At 37.7% G+C, this 20,306-nt stretch overlaps 1 protein-coding gene across 11 annotated transcripts in view; it reads left to right on the top strand.

The window, feature by feature from the left end:
• Positions 1–20,306, top strand: part of STK39 (serine/threonine kinase 39) — an 82,453-nt gene that overhangs the window by 29,877 nt on the left and 32,270 nt on the right. For all 11 annotated transcript variants that reach the window (XR_014956548.1, XR_014956547.1, XM_085584364.1 and 8 more), the window contains 5 exons: positions 915–963; positions 1,071–1,136; positions 14,733–14,855; positions 14,984–15,016; positions 16,999–17,066. Coding sequence is in view for 9 of the 11 variants with exons in the window: in XM_085584364.1 (XP_085440490.1) it covers positions 915–963; positions 1,071–1,136; positions 14,733–14,855; positions 14,984–15,016; positions 16,999–17,066 (339 nt within the window). In the remaining 2 variants the exon portion in view is untranslated. The remainder of the gene's footprint in view (positions 1–914; positions 964–1,070; positions 1,137–14,732; positions 14,856–14,983; positions 15,017–16,998; positions 17,067–20,306) is intronic.

The following is a 20,306-nucleotide window of genomic DNA, read 5'->3' as shown; positions in this document are numbered from 1 at the left end:
CGGTTTACTTAGAAATTTTGAGTCTTGAAGATTTTGACTTCCCTAAATTTAGCTGTGTCAGAATTAATCCTGGATGGTGGTATGGACTCCTAATGGAAATGATGAGGATTTTATCTCATCCCAAGAGATGCTTCACTTTCTCTTCAGAGTCTGCTTCAGTACCAGAGTCTGGCTTTGGCTAGATTAGTGGCTTTTTGAATCCCTGAAGCTAGGGAGACAAAACCCGCTGTTGGAATCACTTTGATAGCTACGAGATTGTGGTTATCTCTTGGAAATGCTGAAACAGAGTTAAACAGAACTGCAAGTAAAAATGAAGTGTGTCAATCTTTACCTTACAGCTGTTGTTTTGGTTTCTGTTTGTCTGTTTGATTGGAAGATGATCCGATGACTCTCTTTGGTTTATGCATCATGTTAATAGTGTCAGTATAGTTTCTTGAGAATATCTGCTGCCATCAGTGAGGTAAAAGAATGCCAATAGGAGTTACTGATGCTGCTGTATAGAAAATGTGATTATGCCTTTATTGCTGTGGAGCAAAGTTTTAGTTGTTTTCATAAAGTCATTTGGGGAAGAAAGCAATACTTGCCTTTTTTTGTGTTTGATTTTTGTTTGTTTGTCTTACTTGTTTTTTTAAAGGTTAAATGCATTTGTGTTGAACAAAAAAGGGGGAAAACTGGCATCTTAAGAGACTGATTTTTTTTTTTTCTCCTTTTTGGTATTTTTGCCATAGAGAGGCTTAATTTTTTTTCATGTGTGGTGAGTTTGTGTGAATTAATTCAGTAGCTATGATCATTCATTCCCCATTCATACAGTACTAATTCAAAAGTATTAGAGACGTACCATTTAACTAACGTCTTGTACTGTATTCACTGAGAGGGGTCTTGTTTTCTGTTCTAATTTATTATTGATCTTTCAGGCCCACAGCAGCAGAACTTTTAAAATGCAAATTTTTCCAGAAAGCCAAGGTAAAACGTTTAACCCTATGAGTAAATTTTGCTCTGCCTTAAAAATCTATGTGAAATGTCTTCTTTCCTTGTATTGATTTTTAACTTAACAAATGTTGGTTTTGCAGAATAGAGAATACCTGATTGAAAAGCTTCTCACTAGAACACCTAATATAGCACAAAGAGCAAAAAAGGTGAGTGCATTCACATATTTTTCTTGACTGGTGTGGAAGGTAAAGCAGGGACTCCTCAGTTGCCTTACATTTTTAGTTGACTAACTGATCCATACTTTTAATGTAGTCCTTCAAAGACAGTCAGCGTTGAATGGATGTCTTCTCTAGCCTTGTATTCTCTAGGAAGCCCTGAGGTGTTTTTACTTCTTTTTTGACCTTGTCAAAATGATATATGATGTTTGTCATACTTGATATGATTTTTTTTCTCACTTCCTCTTAGAAACTTACAGGTGAAGTACTTGTGGGGAAAAAAGGTGACCTGCAAACATATAGATTAATAAACTGCACAGTTCATATCTTCATTGATCACCTAGGGAAAGGGTGAAGATACTTTAAACGGCATTTATTGAAAACTGCCTGGTTCTTTGGATTATTTCAAATGTTATTCCCAAAAGGTCAGGTCAAAACTCTGTAAGAGTGTTGCTGAGTTTTTCAGACCAGTGGAGCCTTATCCCACAGGTGACAGATTTAAACCCATAGCTACGGCATATGCTTGTATTTCTGTGGTGCCTTTGGCTCTTGTATATATCAGCTTACCAAGTCATGTGCAGCAGAAAAAAAAAATAGTAACTCCCAACAGGTAAGTATTGTAAAATCTTTAAATATGAAGCAAACTGCTGATCATAAGAGTTAAGAAACAGGAATGAATGTAGACTCCTGTTTGTTGTGTGTGAGAAATGATTGAGCTCCCTTTTCCCTTTCTCTTGTGACTTACCTCACCATGTGTCTTCAGTATGAGGTGCCTGCTCAGAGACTGCTGAGCCTCTGCAGGTGACAGACACAGTAGTGTGCTGAATCCAGCCTTCTAAAAGCAGGCTTGCTGGGGGTATATTTTGAGAAGGGTATTTTAGAAAATGAGCTGTTTCAGCCTTTGTTGGTGTGGCAGTTGGGCTGCAGCTACCCTGACCGATACTTGTACGATTTTCTGTTGTCTTTGGGAGTACAACACTGAAATGTTCTCACAGCTGGTTGCTCACATTTGAAAGAGACAGTCAGCAAGATCTGAGTGCTTCAGGTTCCTTCGAATCTTGTCCATATGGAAGTGATGTTGGGAACTCGTTGGTGGTGGGCTCCGAGAGGCTGCAGTAGGAAGGGTTACTGAGAGGCTTTGCGGCAGGGGTGCGGTGCTGGGCAGGTTCTCGCCCAGGGGAGGAGGAGGCGCTCGGGTTTGGCCGTGTGGTGGCAGCAATGCCCGCACAAAGCGCGGCGCTGCCTCGGGCTTGCCTCGGGAGCGGCGGGGTCCGGCTGCGCCGCCGGCAGCCGGGCAGCGACAGCGCCGCGCCGCCTCCAGCCGGGTCCCGCGGCAGCTGCAGACCCTGCGCGCACGGATACTCGTATTTCTTTAGATCACACAGCGCTTGGAATTGCGAAGGGAATGCGGGATAGCCTGCCATACACCACCAGAAAGAATTTTCTGGATTACTTCTTTGACGATTATTTCTAATTTAACAGAGGTGTGAATCTTACGAAATCAAAGCTATACAGTGGCGGAGACAAATGAATGTCTTTAATTACATCATAAAAGGAAAAGGTATTTGGATTTTAGCTACTAAAAATGCTAAATTATTTATATTTTGAAAGGACACAATATTAAAATTCATTGGGGACTTAAAGTTTAATTCACTTGTTAGAACTGTGCATGTAGCTGCTGTTTTAAGACACCATAAAATATAAATGTTCTTTAATAATAAAACTCTGGGGTTTTGTTTAAAAAACTTGTCTAAGTTGAGTTTGGTTGCTTAAACATTAACATGTAAAGTGTCTAAGAGGTTGCTCTTGGAAGAAGTAACCCCTGTAATTGAAAAACTAATATCACTGAGGCAATAGATAGGAAGGAGCTGGTGTCATCACTGCTTAAATTATCTTCTGTGGCACTTGCTGTAAAATGCCTATGACTAATGATCTGTAGCACCACTGCTAGTACAGATGTCAGATCTGCCCTGCAGTAATCTAATTTTTCTTCCATTTACCACATGTATAATTGCTTTGCCTTGTTGTCCAGAACTCCAGCCTCAATTTAGTTTTAACTTTAAATTCTTCTCTTGACATAGTGTTCCCATGTTTAGCTTCTGCCTTATAGCTTATACTTGGCATCTTTTTTTTTTTTTAAATATGAGTTCGGGTCCGTTTATGAAATCCTGAAAGCAAATACACATTTGTATGTGTGAGGAAAACATTTGGTGCTGTAAAAATGAGTCCTGCTTTAAACCCCAATTTGATAATTGAGCAACATATTCATTGTGTGTTTAAAATACTGTGTTAACATTAGAATTGTAAGCTACGTGTTTGTGCACGTTTCCCCTGTTCCATTGTTTCATTTGCTTTTAATTCTGCTGAATTTTAAGTTATGTCCTTCTTGCTTGCCCTAGCCTAGTAATTAAGGAATTAATGCCTCTTCCTGTGCAGGACCTGGTTAGATATATATTGGTACTGATCCACAGGAATGAGAGTTACACCATGCAACTTCTTACTGGCAATTCTGGGTTTCACTAATGGGACTGCTCACCTGGGAGAGCATTGCTGCTATGAAGAAGAGCTGGAGAAAAGGCTGTGAGGAATGGTCCAAGTATGGTTGGGTAAGCAGGGACATGCTCTGAAGCCACACTTTTGTCATTGATATAAATGTAGGAACCCTGACACCCGTGCCTCTGCCTGGTTAGATAGTGTGATTGTTAGAGCAGCCTGCCCTGTCCTGCTGGGATGAGGGCTGTGTGCACTGCTGCCATAAAACAGCCCACCAAGGGTTTACATACACTATTTATTGACATGTGCTGAAGTAGTTTTAATTTTAAACTGAACACTAAGTTGTTTCTTTTGTGATTAGGATTGCTGTATTGGAAGACAGCAATTTGAAATTTGAAACAGCTTTTAGAGTTCCACAGTCAGTTTTCAAATCTTGTCACACTAAAAAATTAATTATAACTCTAAGTACTCTGTATACCCCAAGGCCCTGGGTCAATTTTATGGTTTTATAATCCTATTTTTTTATTTTTAAAATCTCCTGCATGACTGCCACTTCTTCAAAGTGAACAGGGAAAAACATGTCTCTGCATTTCATTTTATTGCTGTCTGAAGTGCTGCTAGTAAAAAAAAAAATCTGAGCAATAATTGGGCTTGAATTCTATTTTTGGAATGGTGGTATTGCATTGTAATAGAAACTTGTTTTAGAGCTGAGAGTTGTATGTTAGTGGGAAAAACGTGTGACAGCATGAAGAGATGATTAGTGTGAATGATACCAGCTTTTATTATACATCACTAAAAATGCCCTTATGGATGGGTTGTAATTCTAGCTCTCCAGTACAGCTATTTTAAGGTAATGGTCATATTTCATTACATAAGATATCATCAATCTCCTACATTTGATGAGAAAAATATCACTATATCCCAGATTTCTTGGACAGCTATAACAGCATGATTGCACCTCAGCAAGATGTACATGTGCAGCCCTTCCTTGCTTCAGTAATGGATTTAATCTGATGGACACATCACACCCAGTGATGACGAGATGTTAGTACAGCTGGATTCCAGCTGAATTGAAAGCAGAGAGCAACATGAACCTGAGCTCAGATTGTTAATATAATTGTATATTAACTTTTCTTTACAACTTAAGAAAATCTTATTTCAGTAATATTGACATATAAAGGGAAGGGGCATGGGTTATACTGGAACACTTTTTCTGGAAGGTAGTAGCTGAACTATAAATATGTGTTTGGCAAGGCTTTGTGTGAGGGAGAGCCCTCCATTCCAGAGGATTAATTGTTCAGGTTATCCAGAACACTGCTACAAACTAAAAAAAAAATAGTGGAACTGTATTTATATGGTTGGATATTACTATTAAAAAAAAAAAAAAAAAGGCGAAATTGCCACTCACAGCATGTCAGGTAATTTTTTTATTTTCAAGAAATTGTTGGAAGGGAAATGTAATAAAAACTCTTCTTCCAAGTGTCCAAATGTAAATTTGACAGCAATTCAAATAATAAGAAAGCAGTGCCTGCATTAGTGGATAGTAGAATTGGAAAGTGTTTTAAGGGGCAGACACATGTAGTTGCACCAGCTTTGTTTTAACATTTCATGTAAAGGAAGAAGAGATATTAGTGTTTTTGCTGCCAGGTAGTTGTACCGTTAGATGCAAGGAACTTCATACACTATATGAGTTTGTCCATCTTTTCCTCCATAGGATTCTTGTACCATCTGTGTGGCTACTTGTGAGCTTGGATTTTGTGCCTTTTCAAATGGATCTAATTGTTACGTAAATAAGTGACCTTTAAAACAAGCCATTGCTTAGTTGAGTTCCTTTGTACTTCAAATAGCCATATGCATATCTAAAATAGCTTGGATTACTTATTATGGCAGAGTTTAAAAGCCTGTACATGATTCATCTTAGTTGTTGAAAAGTAGCCCTGTTTCCTTTTGGAAGGTGTGTTCCAGTCCATGGGCCATCATGGTTCCACTTCGGAATTCATTTTTGCAGTGAGTCCCTGTCTCTTGTGTGACTGCATTGATCTGCTCCTTAGCTAACGTTGTGTTCATGACCTGTGGACTTGTTCAAGAATATCTTGAACATGGACTAACTGGGGTTGGTGTGTATTGAGAACTTTTCTGCTTAGAGCAGTAGCTCTAAGTATTTGGCATTTATCAAAGTTGTTAAAACTTGCAGAACTGGAGGAGGATTTTCTTAAAAGTGCTGTTGAAGGAGTCATAATTAAAGAATCAAGACAGGATAAAGGAAGTCTGGGTGTGTATGATGCTGGTGGTAGTCTTTGATCAGGGATTAAGCCTTGTAAATAAGAGAAGATAATCCTATTTTATTGCCCTGTTTTGGTTTTCTGTCACTGAAAATGTGCAGCAAGGTGCTGGTTTTACCTGTTTAACTGCTGAGAAATTAAACATCAAACATTTCACTCTCATGACATCCAATACCAGATTGCTTCTCTTGGATTTGGAATGGCTCCCTAAGTGAAAGTGTCTCAATGGAATTCATTTTTATTTAATAATTTTCCCAGCTTATAGGCCAAATCAATATTGTGTCAATGCAGGCAGCATCAGCTGGCTAGCTTGGGCCACCTTGCTTTCATGGGGTTTCCTTTCTGGAAGAGACAGCTTTTCTTCCCATCTTTGTTCATAAAGATAACAAGGACTTTTGGGAGGATGTGGAAGTGTGTATTACTTGTGATTCTGTATAATTTTGGGAAGTTTGTCAGAAAAGTCATGCAGGTAGATGAATTACAAAGAGGATTCTCAAAAACCTGGTGGCTCAGAAGCAGCATTCCTACCTGTTACTATTTGCCTAAAGACTGATGGAATAGGTAAGTGAGAATTTTTGCTTTTATATGGAGAAATTAAATATTTAGCCCTCATAGTTTAATTTTTTTTTTTTTTAAGGGGGAAATTAAAAAGAAAAAGAGCCCAGGCTCAAGAATCTGAAGAAAGTGTAAAGTAAATATGTTTTCCTGGTTAGACCTTGTAAACTTTTAAAAGTACAGTACAAAAAAAAATTGTGTCATTTGTTTTGACACTCCTTTCCCCCCACACCTGTGCTTGATACTAGAGATATCCTTAGAAGTTCCTGGGGTGAGCTGCAAGGAAAGTATGGGTGACAAGGACATCCTTGAGATGGTGTTTCCCAGTAATACTCTAGGGGACTTAATTTAGCTGAAAAGTGCTCTTGTCTCAAGGAGTTAAAATTATGTTGAAGCAGAAAACTTCAAGGTTTTAACCAGAACATAGATTAAGGCCAGCAGAGCAGAAAGAAGGTCTGGAACAGTAATAGTTTAGCTCTGAAAAACAGCTCCTGGAGGTTATTCAAACAGTTCATCTGCAGCTAAAGTCAGACAGTATGGGAAGAGAAATGGAGTGTCAGGGATGCCAGTGCCAGCAGTGTGGGATTTACTGGCAGCAGAGGGCAGCCACATCCAGTGCCGTACGCAGGATCCATCCTGCCCGGGCTGAGTCTGCACTCACACGCTGCGAGTCTCGCTCCGGCTCTGGGATTTTAAATGCTGTAGGCTCGCTGAATGCATGCTGCTTCTTGATATCTGACTAAAATAGAAACACTGGGGGTTTTAGAAAATTTGATTTAGTAAAAATTGCAGAACTCTGTTAATTTCATGTTAATTTATGACTTTTTTTTTTTTTTTTTGAGAACGACACACAAGTTTGAATTTGATCACCCTAGTAATTGAGAGAGACCTTGAATAAATTCACGTCTCTTTAAAATCTGTGTGGAATGCAGAATGTGTATTACAGTAATTTCTCTTATGTACATAAGCAATTGGAAACCTTGGAGAAAATAGAAAAAGGTAAATTAGAATTTCACCTTGAAATGGTACTTTCAAGCCTCTGAGTTTGAAAGTAAGTGAAAGTCATAGCAATTTCTTATTTGACTTCTAAGTAATATACTGTTTTCCTGAATATTCTTTACTGTGTCTCTAATGCTGACAGTGAAACCCTCCTTATAATGAGCTTTTTGCTACTGAATAATGAAAGCTCTACATGAGGCGGTATTTGTCTTCTTTCTTTTTATGTGTGGTTATTTTAAGAAAGTAAACAGCTTGGATGATAGAAAAGCATGGTGGAATTGGAAAATTATTATTAAGGTGACTCTAGTGATCCCTCTAGTGGAAGGTCTTCTAGTAGTGATTCACCATCATGATGTGCTTTCATCTGAGCAGCCGGGAAAGAAAGCTCTAATGATCTGGATCTGTCTTCATCATCTTTCAGAATACTAAGTTACTTCACCAATTTGCTGTATCTTTTGATTTGCTTTCTTTGATTCTTGCCAGGTATCCTTGGCCTTGGCACCTTGATTTGATTGGAAGGGTGGAAGGAAGCAGGCAGGGAAAAGAAAGAGGATAGAAAAGAGCCTCGCTCTGTGTGTGTGAATTAGCCATCAGGTCATGCCTGAAGGCCATTTGGAGTGACACTTTTGTGGAACAATGTATCTCCTCTGCACAATTAATTGAACACATCCTCCTGAGCACAGATACATGTTCATGCCTGAAAGGACTATTGTTAAAATGTGAGTGAAAGAATTATTTGCAGCTAATAACATTCAGTAATGAAGTTTACGTAGTGGAACTAATAAATGGAGAAATAATGTCTGAAAACCAAAAATCATACTGAGTTACTAAATTTCACATTTCCCATGTGACTGGAATTTCAGCAAAACTGCAATTTCTCAAAGCAAAATCAGATTCCAGTGTTGGACTCAGGCTGAAAGCAGAGATAATAATGTTGCAGTATTTGGGTAAAATCTCATATTTAAGGAAAGCAGAATTAGGAGTTTAGGGAATACCTGCACTTGTAAACAAGATGTTTTGGTAACAAAATAGTGTCTTACTTTGAGCCACTACATTTTGCTGTCTTTAAGCAGCATTATCCCAGCAATAGAAGAATTGGTGAAGTGTGGAAAGGGGGAGAGCTTTAAGAGATTCTTGGACAAAGAATCCCCCAGAGCAAGTGAGGACTTGGTACATTGATTCCCTGGTACTTTTCCCATAATTTCCTCTAGAGGTGTAGGAATGTACTCCCTCATCCCATCTCTCTTCAGCTAATAATGGCTTTGTTTTCCTCTCACTGACAGCTGCACTGTATTCCATTTCTAAATTGGGAGCGTAGGTTAGATTTCATGGCAGTCTTCTCAACTGATGGCCATGCCCCTGGGTGTCACACTTGTCATCATGTAATCATGATACTGTTTGGCTTATAAAAACAAACCAGTTCCATAAATATTTAAAGCAAATGGCCTTTTTTTTTTTTTTAAACAGAGATCTGGTTCTTGTTGATGTTGCTGTTATCCCTTAAAAAGAGTACAATTCCAGATCCAGTAGAAAGCTGAAGAAATTCCGTTCAATGCAGAATTATCGGTCTCCTGTATTCAGTATTCTTTCACGAAGAAAGATACAATGATCTTGTATTTCTTTAAGCTGCCAGTGTAATTGATTCCTCTAGGAGGGAGTATTCAAATAGTTTCTGCCTATGAGTATGAAACACTGCAAATTCTACCTTTTCCAAGTAGGAGAAAAACATAAGACTAAGGTTTTTTTCCATTATGATATTTGCAGCATTCAGACTGGTTTAAGAGGAGGAGATATTAACACCAAAGTACTGTGATATCATATCACTTTTTGATTTCTACAAAGCAGATTGCCAGAGCGTTTTTTTACAAAAGTAGTGTTACATCCCATTAGTAACGATAGCCTGCATAAACTGTGAGGAAAAGAAAGGATTTGAATTGCTTAAAACATATTCAGGCTTGCAGAAGTTTTGTGGCTTCCATCAGAATAGAAATAAGACTTCACAATGTAATGAATTCAGAGGAGCTTAAAAATAGCCGGCAGAGAAGGGGTTAGGATGTTCACATGATCTGTGAGACTGGGTTGGATGGGGACCAGCCTTCTCCTGAGGTAGTGCTTCAACTTTTCAACAAAGGATGATGTGAACATATGGGAATTCATGTTCTGTCTTGGACCCCAAGGTTTTTGTGGTTTGGGTTTGTTTTTTCTTGCAAAAATGTGTTACAGTGTAGGTGTTCTTATGCAAAAAGAACAGTGTGCTTTTGCTGTACTATATATTGTAGAAAGTGACTCCATTAACCTCAGGAGCTAAGCTGTGATTAAAGCTGTAACTGTTTTAAGCAAAACACTTGTGCCATAATTGAATGCACAATGATAGGCTGATTTTCTTTGTTGCATTGGAATAAAAAAATAAATGCATAGGGCTGGAGATGGAAATTTGCTTTTTTGTATTAGGAAGCATTCAGGAGAGGTTTGCAAGATGGTGAAAGGTAAAAATTATAAAATCTGTTTGCTCTGTAAGCTTAAGCTGTGTATGGAAGGAACTTGTCTAGGGATTTCTTTTGAGAGAAAAATACATGGAGCAAAGTGTGGTGCTAAAACCAAAACTATTCAGTGATGTCCTATTTCTCTTCACTGTTCTTTCCATAAAATAACTAGCATGGAACTGGCATGGGAACTGGTTTTACAAATACTTCTCATGAAGTTGTATGAGAAGTGAAGCTCTTGAAACTTGTGATTAAAAAAAAAAGGGGGGGAAGATTGGCTATGCAAAAACCCTGTCCTTATCAATTGCCAAGTAACTATTAATACTTTGAAGAGTTTATTTTTTCTATAAGATCTTCAGGGATCTGTGTAGCAGTGGGAGTCCAGCTTCCTGTAAGAACCAGTGTGAGATTAAGGTATACGGCATCAGTTGACTGGTCTTTCTTTTTTTCTGCCTGAAAGTCAGATTTAGGCTTTTATGATGACAGACTGCAGAAAATGAAAAAGGTGAAGTTTTTAAATAAACACCTTGTCATTACTGCTCTCTGGGGTATGTGGGATTTGGTGTATCTCCACTACTGTACTAGCATATGTAGTTGTGGTAAAGTAAAAGACAATAAGTTGTAAAATAAAAGCAATTTTATCTCCAGCTGCAGTATTTCTGGAAGGATATGTGTTTAAAAATTAAAAACAAAAAATTATAGCTTGTCCTCTGTAGAGATACAAACAACAAATGCAAAAACTGGACAACAGCACTGACTATTGTCTAGTTAGAAATTAATAGGAAGCAGTGTCAGGGTTCCACAAATACTTTCCTAGATGTGCTTTAAATGCATGGAATCTACACATTTGCTACTCTCCATGAATTCAGAAGCAAATTAAATTTGGGCTCTCTGTTACCTGTGTATGGAGGGTGGCAAGGTACCTTTCATGATACTCAATACTAATGCTTATTAGTGCCATCAGTTTTACTTACACAAACACATCTTACTTCCCATAATTTCAGGTCACCATATTCTTTCTGTGGAACAAAGTTTAAAAATGCTGGTTTAAATTTCTCCAGGCCTCCATTGCAAGTATTCAGTTACCAGAGCTTCAATAGGAATACATTAAATATTTCAGATAGTGGAAAATTCAGTGTTACTAGTTCAGTCATCTTCCTGCAAAAGGAGGAAAAATACAGTAGATGCATAATATTGCTCTTACTGACAGACTGGATTTGTAATGTAGTCTAAGATCATGTGTTGTACCATGTATGAAATGCAGTAATGCTTTATGTTCATGCACTGGTACCCCACAGTGTATGCTTTTTATTTATTTATTTATTAAATTTAGACTCTGAAATAAAATAATCTGTAAGTGAGCCCAGTCCTTTTCTGTTTCGAATAAGAAAAGAATAAGGAAGTAGGAAATTCTTAGTGTTCAGAAAGCATTCATTCCCTTTGCTGTCACTTTACAAAAATAAACTTGCAAAGAGATTGCAGTAGCTAAAGGATCAGTAATGAATAATAGATTCTTCTTTCCCCAGTCTCTAGTATCTACATACAGCGAGCACATCAGTGCCTTGAAGACAACAATTTATGTTTTGCTTCTCTACATTGTAGCCTTCTTTTCATCAAGCCTTGGGAAATGTGGCATCTGCATTCTGCTGATGGAGTTCTCTCTCTGTCAGGCTTATTAGGCCTGACCTTCACTGGGTGGGATTTACATTTGCCCCGTTCTGTTTACACACATTCTCCTGGAAAGCTAGTGCATGGTGTTATTGGCAGGAAATGTTACATTATCTGTATCCTACTTTAAAAAGGTGGGGACAAAGAGTTCTGTCAGCAGCTTCATTTATACTTAAGCCTTTGTGACTGTATTGAATTCTGCAATAAGCTTTAACCAGGAACAACATATACAACAATACTACTACTAATATAATGCTTGATATTCTGTGGTGTTTTTTTCACTCATTGATTTGTCCAACATGCTGTTTTAACTGATGTTCATAATGTCTTTCTTCCACAGCTATGGTAATGTTGACAGTCGCATATTAAGCTTTTCCTTCTAGAAATAGCTTTTGGTTGTACATGGCAGTGTTCTGAGCTGCTTTTGTGTTGGCTGTAGTTTAACTGCCAGTCATTCAAAGTAATTTTTTATTCTCTGTGTCTTCTGACTTATGTGAAATATGTTTTCTAATATGCATTAATTTGTCTTGTGAAACGGAACTTTCATTGTTTCTTAGCAAAAGATTTCATTTTTTATGGTTCAGTTTAGCTCCTATTTGGAAGGATCATTTAGATTTATAATCAGTAAAATGCAAATTAGAATTGAGCATGTTTTAATTTTTTTTCCTTTCCCTCAGAAATACTTCCTGAGAAATACAAAATTCTAGTATAAGGAATTATCCATGTTGTGTATTTTGAATGAAGCTGATGGGGAAATTACATTTGAATGGCTACTGCATGCAATGTAAATCAACTTACTTCTTATTTTTGTAGATACACAAGAAGTTTGTTTAGGTTCCATGCCCTGTCCTGGATTTGCTTTGTGCCCTTGTATATCAATAGTTTCCTTTGTTTGCTGCTTTATTTCTCTCTGTAAAATAGCAGACCTGTAGCACAGTATCAGGAGAAATATATAGAATATTCTCAATTGCCTTAATACTGTCGTTATTGGAGTCAAATGCAAACATGCTGCCTGTGGTAGCAGTCTGCTACTAGTATCTGAAATGATAGCAAGAACAGAAATTTAATTATATAAATTATGTATATTTCCATCCAATATCTGATACTAGAGCGAGATGTTTATGATGAACAAAGAGACAATTTATTCTCAGACATGGTGTGCCACTCGTACTCTTTCCTTACCTAGGTAGGGTACATGCCTTCCATATATGACTGATTCTTTGTGGCCTTAACCAGAACTGAGTAATCAAAGCCAGGCTTGTTAAAAATTATGCAAATTAGTTCACCAAGCAAGTGTTAAGCACACACCAATTAAAAAAACATTCTAGACAACAACTTCACATTTTTGGAAGCTGAATAGGTTGGGTACTTTGCTCTAACTGAAATTATAATTTCTTTCCTGTGAACATGTGTGTTGGTGGGAATCAGTCTGATTGAAACAGTGTACCAGTAAACTTGTTTTCCTGCTTTCAGAAACCTCTCAAGAAAATAATTTAATTTAACATGGTATTTTGCTTTGTGCTTGAGCCATTTGTTTATTTTTTATTAAAAGGCAGTCTATTTAGAAACCTGAAATGTGCTTCTCTCTGCAAATGATGCAAGCATCATTAAGCCCCATTAAAATAATTCTCTTTAGAATAAGTCTTCAAAACAACTGAAAATGGAAGCAGAAGAAGAAGATACTGATTAGTGCACCATGCAGTGTTTGAATGTGTCTGTAAACCAATATATCCTATTCTGCTGGAAAAGCATGCTTTTAGTTGTGGACGATATCCTCTGCTAGGTTTGTGTAGAGCCATTTGGAAGATGCCTGTGCTGTTAAACAAAAGCCTACCTCAGTCTCCTTGAAGGATAATAAATTACATCCACAAGCAGCAGTGAAATTGCCTGCTAGATTACCTTGTGTCTGTGCTGATCCCTGATGATGTAGACAGTAAGAGCCCACTGATTGTGCCTGGGCTGATTGCAGCTGAGTAAAGAATTTCTGTGCTATTGCTTTCTTTGATGTTTCTTGGTCCTCCCTCCCAAACACACATGAGCTGCTTCTACCAAGCTTGGAGGTAGCTAGGCTAAAATTGGTCCAACAGGAGCTTGGTATGGGAAACAGGGAAAATTGTGCAGAATTTGTCCCTCAAGAGATGGAGTAGGGTATTCCCTCAGTGCCCTGCATAGGTTTCCTCTCTTCTCAGTTACAAATGAGAACAAAATATGAAGAAACTGAATAGGGCATTCTAATCCAGCTGTACAGGGAAGAAATATAAGGGAGGAATATCATAAAGACTGAAGGAAATGCAGAACTGTGGTGAGATCTGAAATCTTCACCCTCTTCTCTGGTTTAGTCTTATATAGGCAAAAGGGAAGGGGGAGGAGCAGGTGGGTGTTTAGGAAGTGAAGAGTGGAAAAGAGTCCAGAGAGACATTACGATATCTGTTTGTGTATGGAAAATGTTTTGGAAGAAGGCTCCTATCACTTGTGCTCTTGTGGTGTCAGGCCAGCCAGCTCCAAATTGTGCATGGCCTAAACCCAGTACAGGAATAGCATAAGTGCCCAGCTCTCTATGAAACTCTGGTTTGGAAAAATTGTATTAATGCCTGAATCACAGTTTCATTGGAGGCTCATGGTCTCAGACTTGAAGTGGTCTCAACTATTTTCATGTCATGCATCTTGCTGTTATGGTACCTGATGGGATTTAGAAGCAGCTGGAATTTGTCCCATGCTGCATCTCCCTGCACATTATGGTTTGCAGCAAACCATAGGGGTTTAGAGGAGGGCTAATACCAGTTTGGTCTTTCTGTTAAGTTTCATTATGCTGAAAAATACCATAATTTTTCTAGCCAAATTTTTATATTTAGGTTTTTTTTCCTGTTTTGTGTTTTTCATCACCACCAACCAACAGAATGTAGAACCAAAGTTGATCACTGCTCATATGATGCAAGGCATCAAAACACCACTGGCTTAAGGAGGTCAGGTATTTTTAGAGTATGCTAGTGGCTCTTGCTGCAAATTAATGAGTCCACACAGATTAAAAATTGCAAATAATTGCTGATTAACGAGAACACCAATAAAGACTAAAGATGTCTGTGTAATAGTAAACAATATTTTGTTAGGTCAGGCGAGTGCCAGGTTCCAGTGGTCACCTCCATAAAACAGAAGATGGGGACTGGGAATGGAGTGATGATGAAATGGATGAGAAGAGTGAGGAAGGCAAAGCTGCTATTTCTCAGGAAAAGGTATATTGTGTTTGTGCCAAGACATTTGTACTTGAAAAGACATTCTGTCTTTATGTTAATTGTTAGCATTTATGGATCTCTGTTGCGTAAAGCTGCATAGCTCATATCTCACTGCATTTGTTTTCCAGTCACGAAGACTGAAAGAGGAGGACAACGCAGAGGTAAAAATACCTTTATCAATATTTTTTTTCTTCTAAGCATTTGAGTAAAGGGATTTCTTTTTCATGTCTGCTGTTAAAAATGTGAATTGAAGTGGAAGTATTGTTCTGCAGCCTTGTATGGCAAGTGCTTGTGAGGATAGAGCTGTTATGCCATTGTGCCTGTAACAATGAACTTCAGCACACAGTGGATAAGATAGATAGGAATTTAAAAGTCACGTTATGTTTGTGCCCAGGAGAATTCATGAAGATAGGTAATTTGGCTGTTTTTAATGAATCTTTGTAACTAGATCACACTAATTGCTGCCTGTAAGGGTAATGAAGCTGTGTTGGAGTAGCCAGAACATCTCCAAATAAATTTTTCTTCTTAGTATCTATATCATGACATGTAGCTTATAATTAAAGTATTTTCTTCCAAACACAGTAAAATAGTTCAGTACTGAGGCATATTAGATTAATTCAGAGGAATAAAATACTATATAGAATTTCATGGCCCTGTGTAAGTGTGGGAAGCATTGCTGCTATAATCAATTGTTTAATAGGATTATGGGTTGCAGACTAAATCATCTTTAAAAATGTCTGTTCCTTGGGTGGGTGACCCTTGCCACTTCACCTGCAATTTTAGATCTTCTGATTTTCATTGGTGTCGGAGAAATCTTCTAAAAGCCTAGAAGCTTCCTGCCAGATTTAGTCCTGTTAGCTCCTGTGATGACCCCAGTGTCTCCACTGCAGACCTAATTTACACAGCTCTTCAGCATCTCAGATACTTTATGTAAGCAAGGTACAAAAAAAAGGCCTTTAACCACACAGTCTTACTATCTTAAATGTTGAGAGTTCTACTACTTGTGACCTGGTTTATATACAGGTAACTCATAATAAAAAAAGTTGCTTTGTTTATGAAAGTGAAAAAACCCTCTGACTGAAGTCTTCTGTTGATTTTTGTTTCTTGAAATGCTCTAGAAAATGACTTGGAACTAAGACTAGTGCATCTTGTCACTGTTAGTGTGTGCCTCTTGAGTCTTTGGGATCCACATTCCTGTATACTGGCATGACATATCTGTTGAAGATGCAGAAATAATAGTATAGTAGAAATAATAGTATAGAAATAATAGTATATGAATGGAAGGAATTTATTTGAAGCAGAAAAAAACCCACTCTTATTTTAGTGATTGTAAAAAAGAATTTTCCAAAAATTCAATAATGTTTGCTGAAAATATATAGATAATAAAATACAGATCTTGTATAACTTTTTAAAAAGTGGCTTTGATATGGAAAACTGTTTAAAAAAAGGTCAAATGAAATTTGTGATGCAAGTCTTTATTTTGGGAGGGCTTCTGAGCCCTTTGTGACTTCTGAGCAGGCTGTTCTGTGACTTGGTGACAATATCCCAAGTTGGGTATGAAATCATAGTAGGATAGAAGAGCCTGGTGCATTCTGTATGTAGGATACACTTTTGCTTGAGACTTCATATAGATTTTAGTTGAGAGCTGGGAGGATATCACAGTGTGAGGGAGGAGTGATAGGGTGAAAGATATCAGTGTTCCTGATTTTTCTCTGTGGAAGACATCCTCTGAGCTTGATACCTGCTTTGATATGCTGCTAGTTCCTTGCATATGGGTAGATGTAAGACTTCTTTAACAACAAAAACTGTTACACAAAAATAATGTGAGTAGCAGTTTGGAATTTTTACTGTGTGCATATTATTCAATAGGTAATTGTTGCTTTGACGCAAAGTGGATTATAAGCTCCTAAACTCAGTGCTTTAATGCAGGCCTTATTTATTACTTGTTTCTCTGTAATTGAGATATGGGAATTTTACTAGTATCAGCTATATTATAGGCTGTGTACTGAAAGTGTTTAAAGGGTTTCTAAGAGTTAGAGGATGTGTTAAATATTCGGTGCTAACTGTTAGCATGGAAAGCTTTTGTGATTATTTTTTTCCTTTGGCATCCTTTACAAGATTCTTTGCTTTTTTTCTCTAATAGTCTCAGCCTGCTGTTAGTGAGGAATACAGTGGAGTTCCATGTGCGGTGAATCTTGTCTTAAGATTAAGGTAAAAGATCCTTCTATTTATTTAGCTGTATTATCTTGATCTCCCTCATTACTTTCATAATATTAACATAAAATCAGTGCTGAAGTGTATAATCTCCCAGTATGACCAGTATGAATAGTGTCTCTGTGACTAATTGCTGTCTTTTAATTGCTTACTAACATAGTGTAAAATGAAAAGCAGAATATGAATGTGTCTTCAGGCTAAGTGTACCCTTCATTAAGTATTTTCTTTCTTTTTTTCCTTATAATGCAGAATCACAGTGAGAAGTTTTTAATGAGTTTCTTTCACACTTCAGCAGTCAGCCTCTGACAGAAATAAACCATAGCTGTATTACAAGTTGCCTACTCAAAATGTTTTTCACTGGCAAGTTTGATCAGACACTGTGGAGAAGAGATGGGTATTTTAGAAAATGGATACAAATATGTTGTCTGACTAAATTTTTACTTAGTTGAAATTAGTCAGATTACCTTTAATTAAAATTAGTTTATAACTAAGGTTTGAATTGCTTAATTATGCAGTCTAGTTCTTGGATAAAACTATTTCTTCATATGAAACTTTGATAGCTTTTCATGTGTATGATAGCTTTTTTATGTTTTTTCTTAACAAGCTTATTACCATTCACTTTAAAACTTGCTTACATCCAGTTCGTGTTGGCAGGATATCTATGTGAGGTTGTAAATTCCTAATTACTGCTATGGAGAAAAGTTAAGTGTTACTGTTTTTTATGCTAACAAAAAGATGAGAAGTCAGAAATAATTAGAAAATTACAACCAGTATGTTAGAAACAAATAGCAGATTTATGCATAACAAATAGCTTTAAAACAGTAACATCAAAAATTGTTAGTGTCCTGGTTCCACTGTTTGTAATCAGAAAAAAAAAAAAATTACACAGAATGAGTGCCAACTTTCAAAATCTATTTTCTTCCCTTTTCTTTGACTACTTTTCTAGTGGCAGCTGGAATAAAATTGCATGGCTGTCGAAGGTTGGGTACAAAAGAGAGGATTAATGAGTTTTATTGTGGGGATAGGAAAGACAGAGATTATTTGGAGTCATTTTAGTTGTCCAATTTACATAATTCCCCAGTTATGCTATCAATATTCTTTTTCATCTCTTTGCTGGCAGGTAGATGAAACCATTTACAAACAGACCAATTTGACTGCTGTGTAGATGTACCAGTGAGGTGCTTTGTGTATCTATAAATTATCCTGAAACCCAGAGAGTGATTAGCTTCTTACCCAGTTATTTGCAGTGTTGGCATATTCAGAGGGCAAACATTTTAGACCTGCAAGTATATGGAAAACATCAGGGATTATGCTTTCAATTTTTTTCAGCTTTTAAGCCTGAAGTGAAGGAGGACTGATCCTGGGAGACTTGAGTTTCCAAGCTCTTACTTGCACAATGAACAGCTGTTCTTCTTAAGGATCCTCTCAAAGAGCAGATACACTCTTGGTCCTGGGAACACAGTTGGCAGCATTGAAAATACCAAAAATCTGATGTGTAATTTTGCAGAGTTCTGTTAGTTTAACTGTTCTGCTTTCGAGGGAAGAATGCTCTGTGGTGCAAACCTCTGTCCCATGTGAGCTCTGGCTGTATCTGGTCTCAGTGGTAGGAGGGGAGCAGAGCTATAAATCTTGACACAGGCTTTGCTTCTGCTGGAGGCCTGAGCATGTGAACAGAGTCAGAGCGAGCACATGAGCAGTGTGTGTGTGTGTGTGTTTGGGGGGAGTGTAGGGATGTGGGCTACACTATGTAACACACTTTTCTTTTGTTTGGCACTTTGTGAAGGCCTGATTTGACTGTGAGGGCTACAAGCTGCCTATATCCCTGCTCAGCAGATTCAGAGACAGTACTTTGAATTTCTTTATATTTACTAATTTAAAGGCAAGAGTTATTTTGCTTATGGAACATTCACCAAAGCTCAGGCAGCCACTGGCTGACTATAGACATTGTCTTTAGCAAGGTACTTTGGTAGCACTTCACTTGTGCTTCCTGTTCACTGTTGACCCTATTCCCTGTTGAGACTTTGTCATGGAAGTTGATGCAAACATTTAGAGCTTTTTGTGCAGAAACAACTTAGTATGAGGTTCGGGAGTGTGGACCGTAAGGTTTAAAGAGTTGTGCCTGGGGATTTGGGACAGGGCAAAGGGTAAGGAGATGGGCAGCCTTAAAAAGGAACAAGAGGTAGGCAGGAAGAAAGTGCTCTTCTATTTTGTTCTTTTTTCTTCTACAGTGAGGCTACACTATGACAGCCCATCACATTTTAGATGATATCTTGCATTTTTTTTTCCTGGTAGTATGTTCTAGAACAAGGTTAATAGTATCCATAAAAATTAAAAATTGCTTTCATGAAGGAAAAATTCTGGCAGAAGAATCAATGCATTTAAGTAATTCTTTACCTGGATGGTCAGGTTCTATTATGTTTTCCCAGTCACAGCAGGTTTGGACTCATTCAGTAATTCAGTGGGGTGTGCTAAATTAACACCATCCTGTTTACTGCAAATGCCTTGTTGTAGATCAGAAACACAACTTACAGTCTGAAATAATCGTTGAAGAATCCCACGTTACTCTTTATACAGGTGGTGGTATTTAACTCCCTTACTCAAGTTGAAAGCCATCCAGACTAACTGATTTATCTGTCCTTACCTTGTATTTAATACCTTTCTGTTTTCATACTTTTCTCAGTGTGAAGTAACTTGTCAAAAAATTCTCTACTCTCAGGGTTACTTCATTGACCGGAGATAGCAATTTCCAATTTTTCTTCTATCTTTTGCAATATTGTGTCTTGGAGTGCATTGCCCCAAATCAGAAATTATCAGCAGACTGGTTTAGGTAATTCCATGCAAAGCTCTTGAAAAGCTCTAGTATTAAATGCTCAGTACGGGCCATTAGTGTTTTAAAGCTCAAATGTAGTTAAGAGACTGTGCTTGAATTTTGCAGTGAACTGAAAATAATGTTTCTAACTGGCTGGATCTGTTACCACAGTGTGTAAGTCTGACCCAGCCTGAGCAATTGCCACTTTGAAATGCCAAGGCTTCTGTATGGTCACCCTCCAGAGAAAGTGGTATTTGAGAGTAGGGAGGAATGAAATCTGTAATCCAGATTTTTTCCAGTAAGGCTGTGTACACCACGTGTCTCTGCAGCAGATCCTGGCAGGAACTCTGCAAAGAGAGGCCAATGCAATTGTCTGTGACTTAGTCCTCCAACAGGACTGTTCACCACACCAGGGAAAGGAATTACCT

The sequence above is a fragment of the Lonchura striata genome, chromosome 7, assembly GCF_050655825.1.
Source record: "Lonchura striata isolate lonStrDom1 chromosome 7, ASM5065582v1, whole genome shotgun sequence".
NCBI classification, from domain to species: Eukaryota; Metazoa; Chordata; class Aves; order Passeriformes; family Estrildidae; genus Lonchura; species Lonchura striata.
This window is presented reverse-complemented; position numbering and strand designations above follow the sequence as displayed.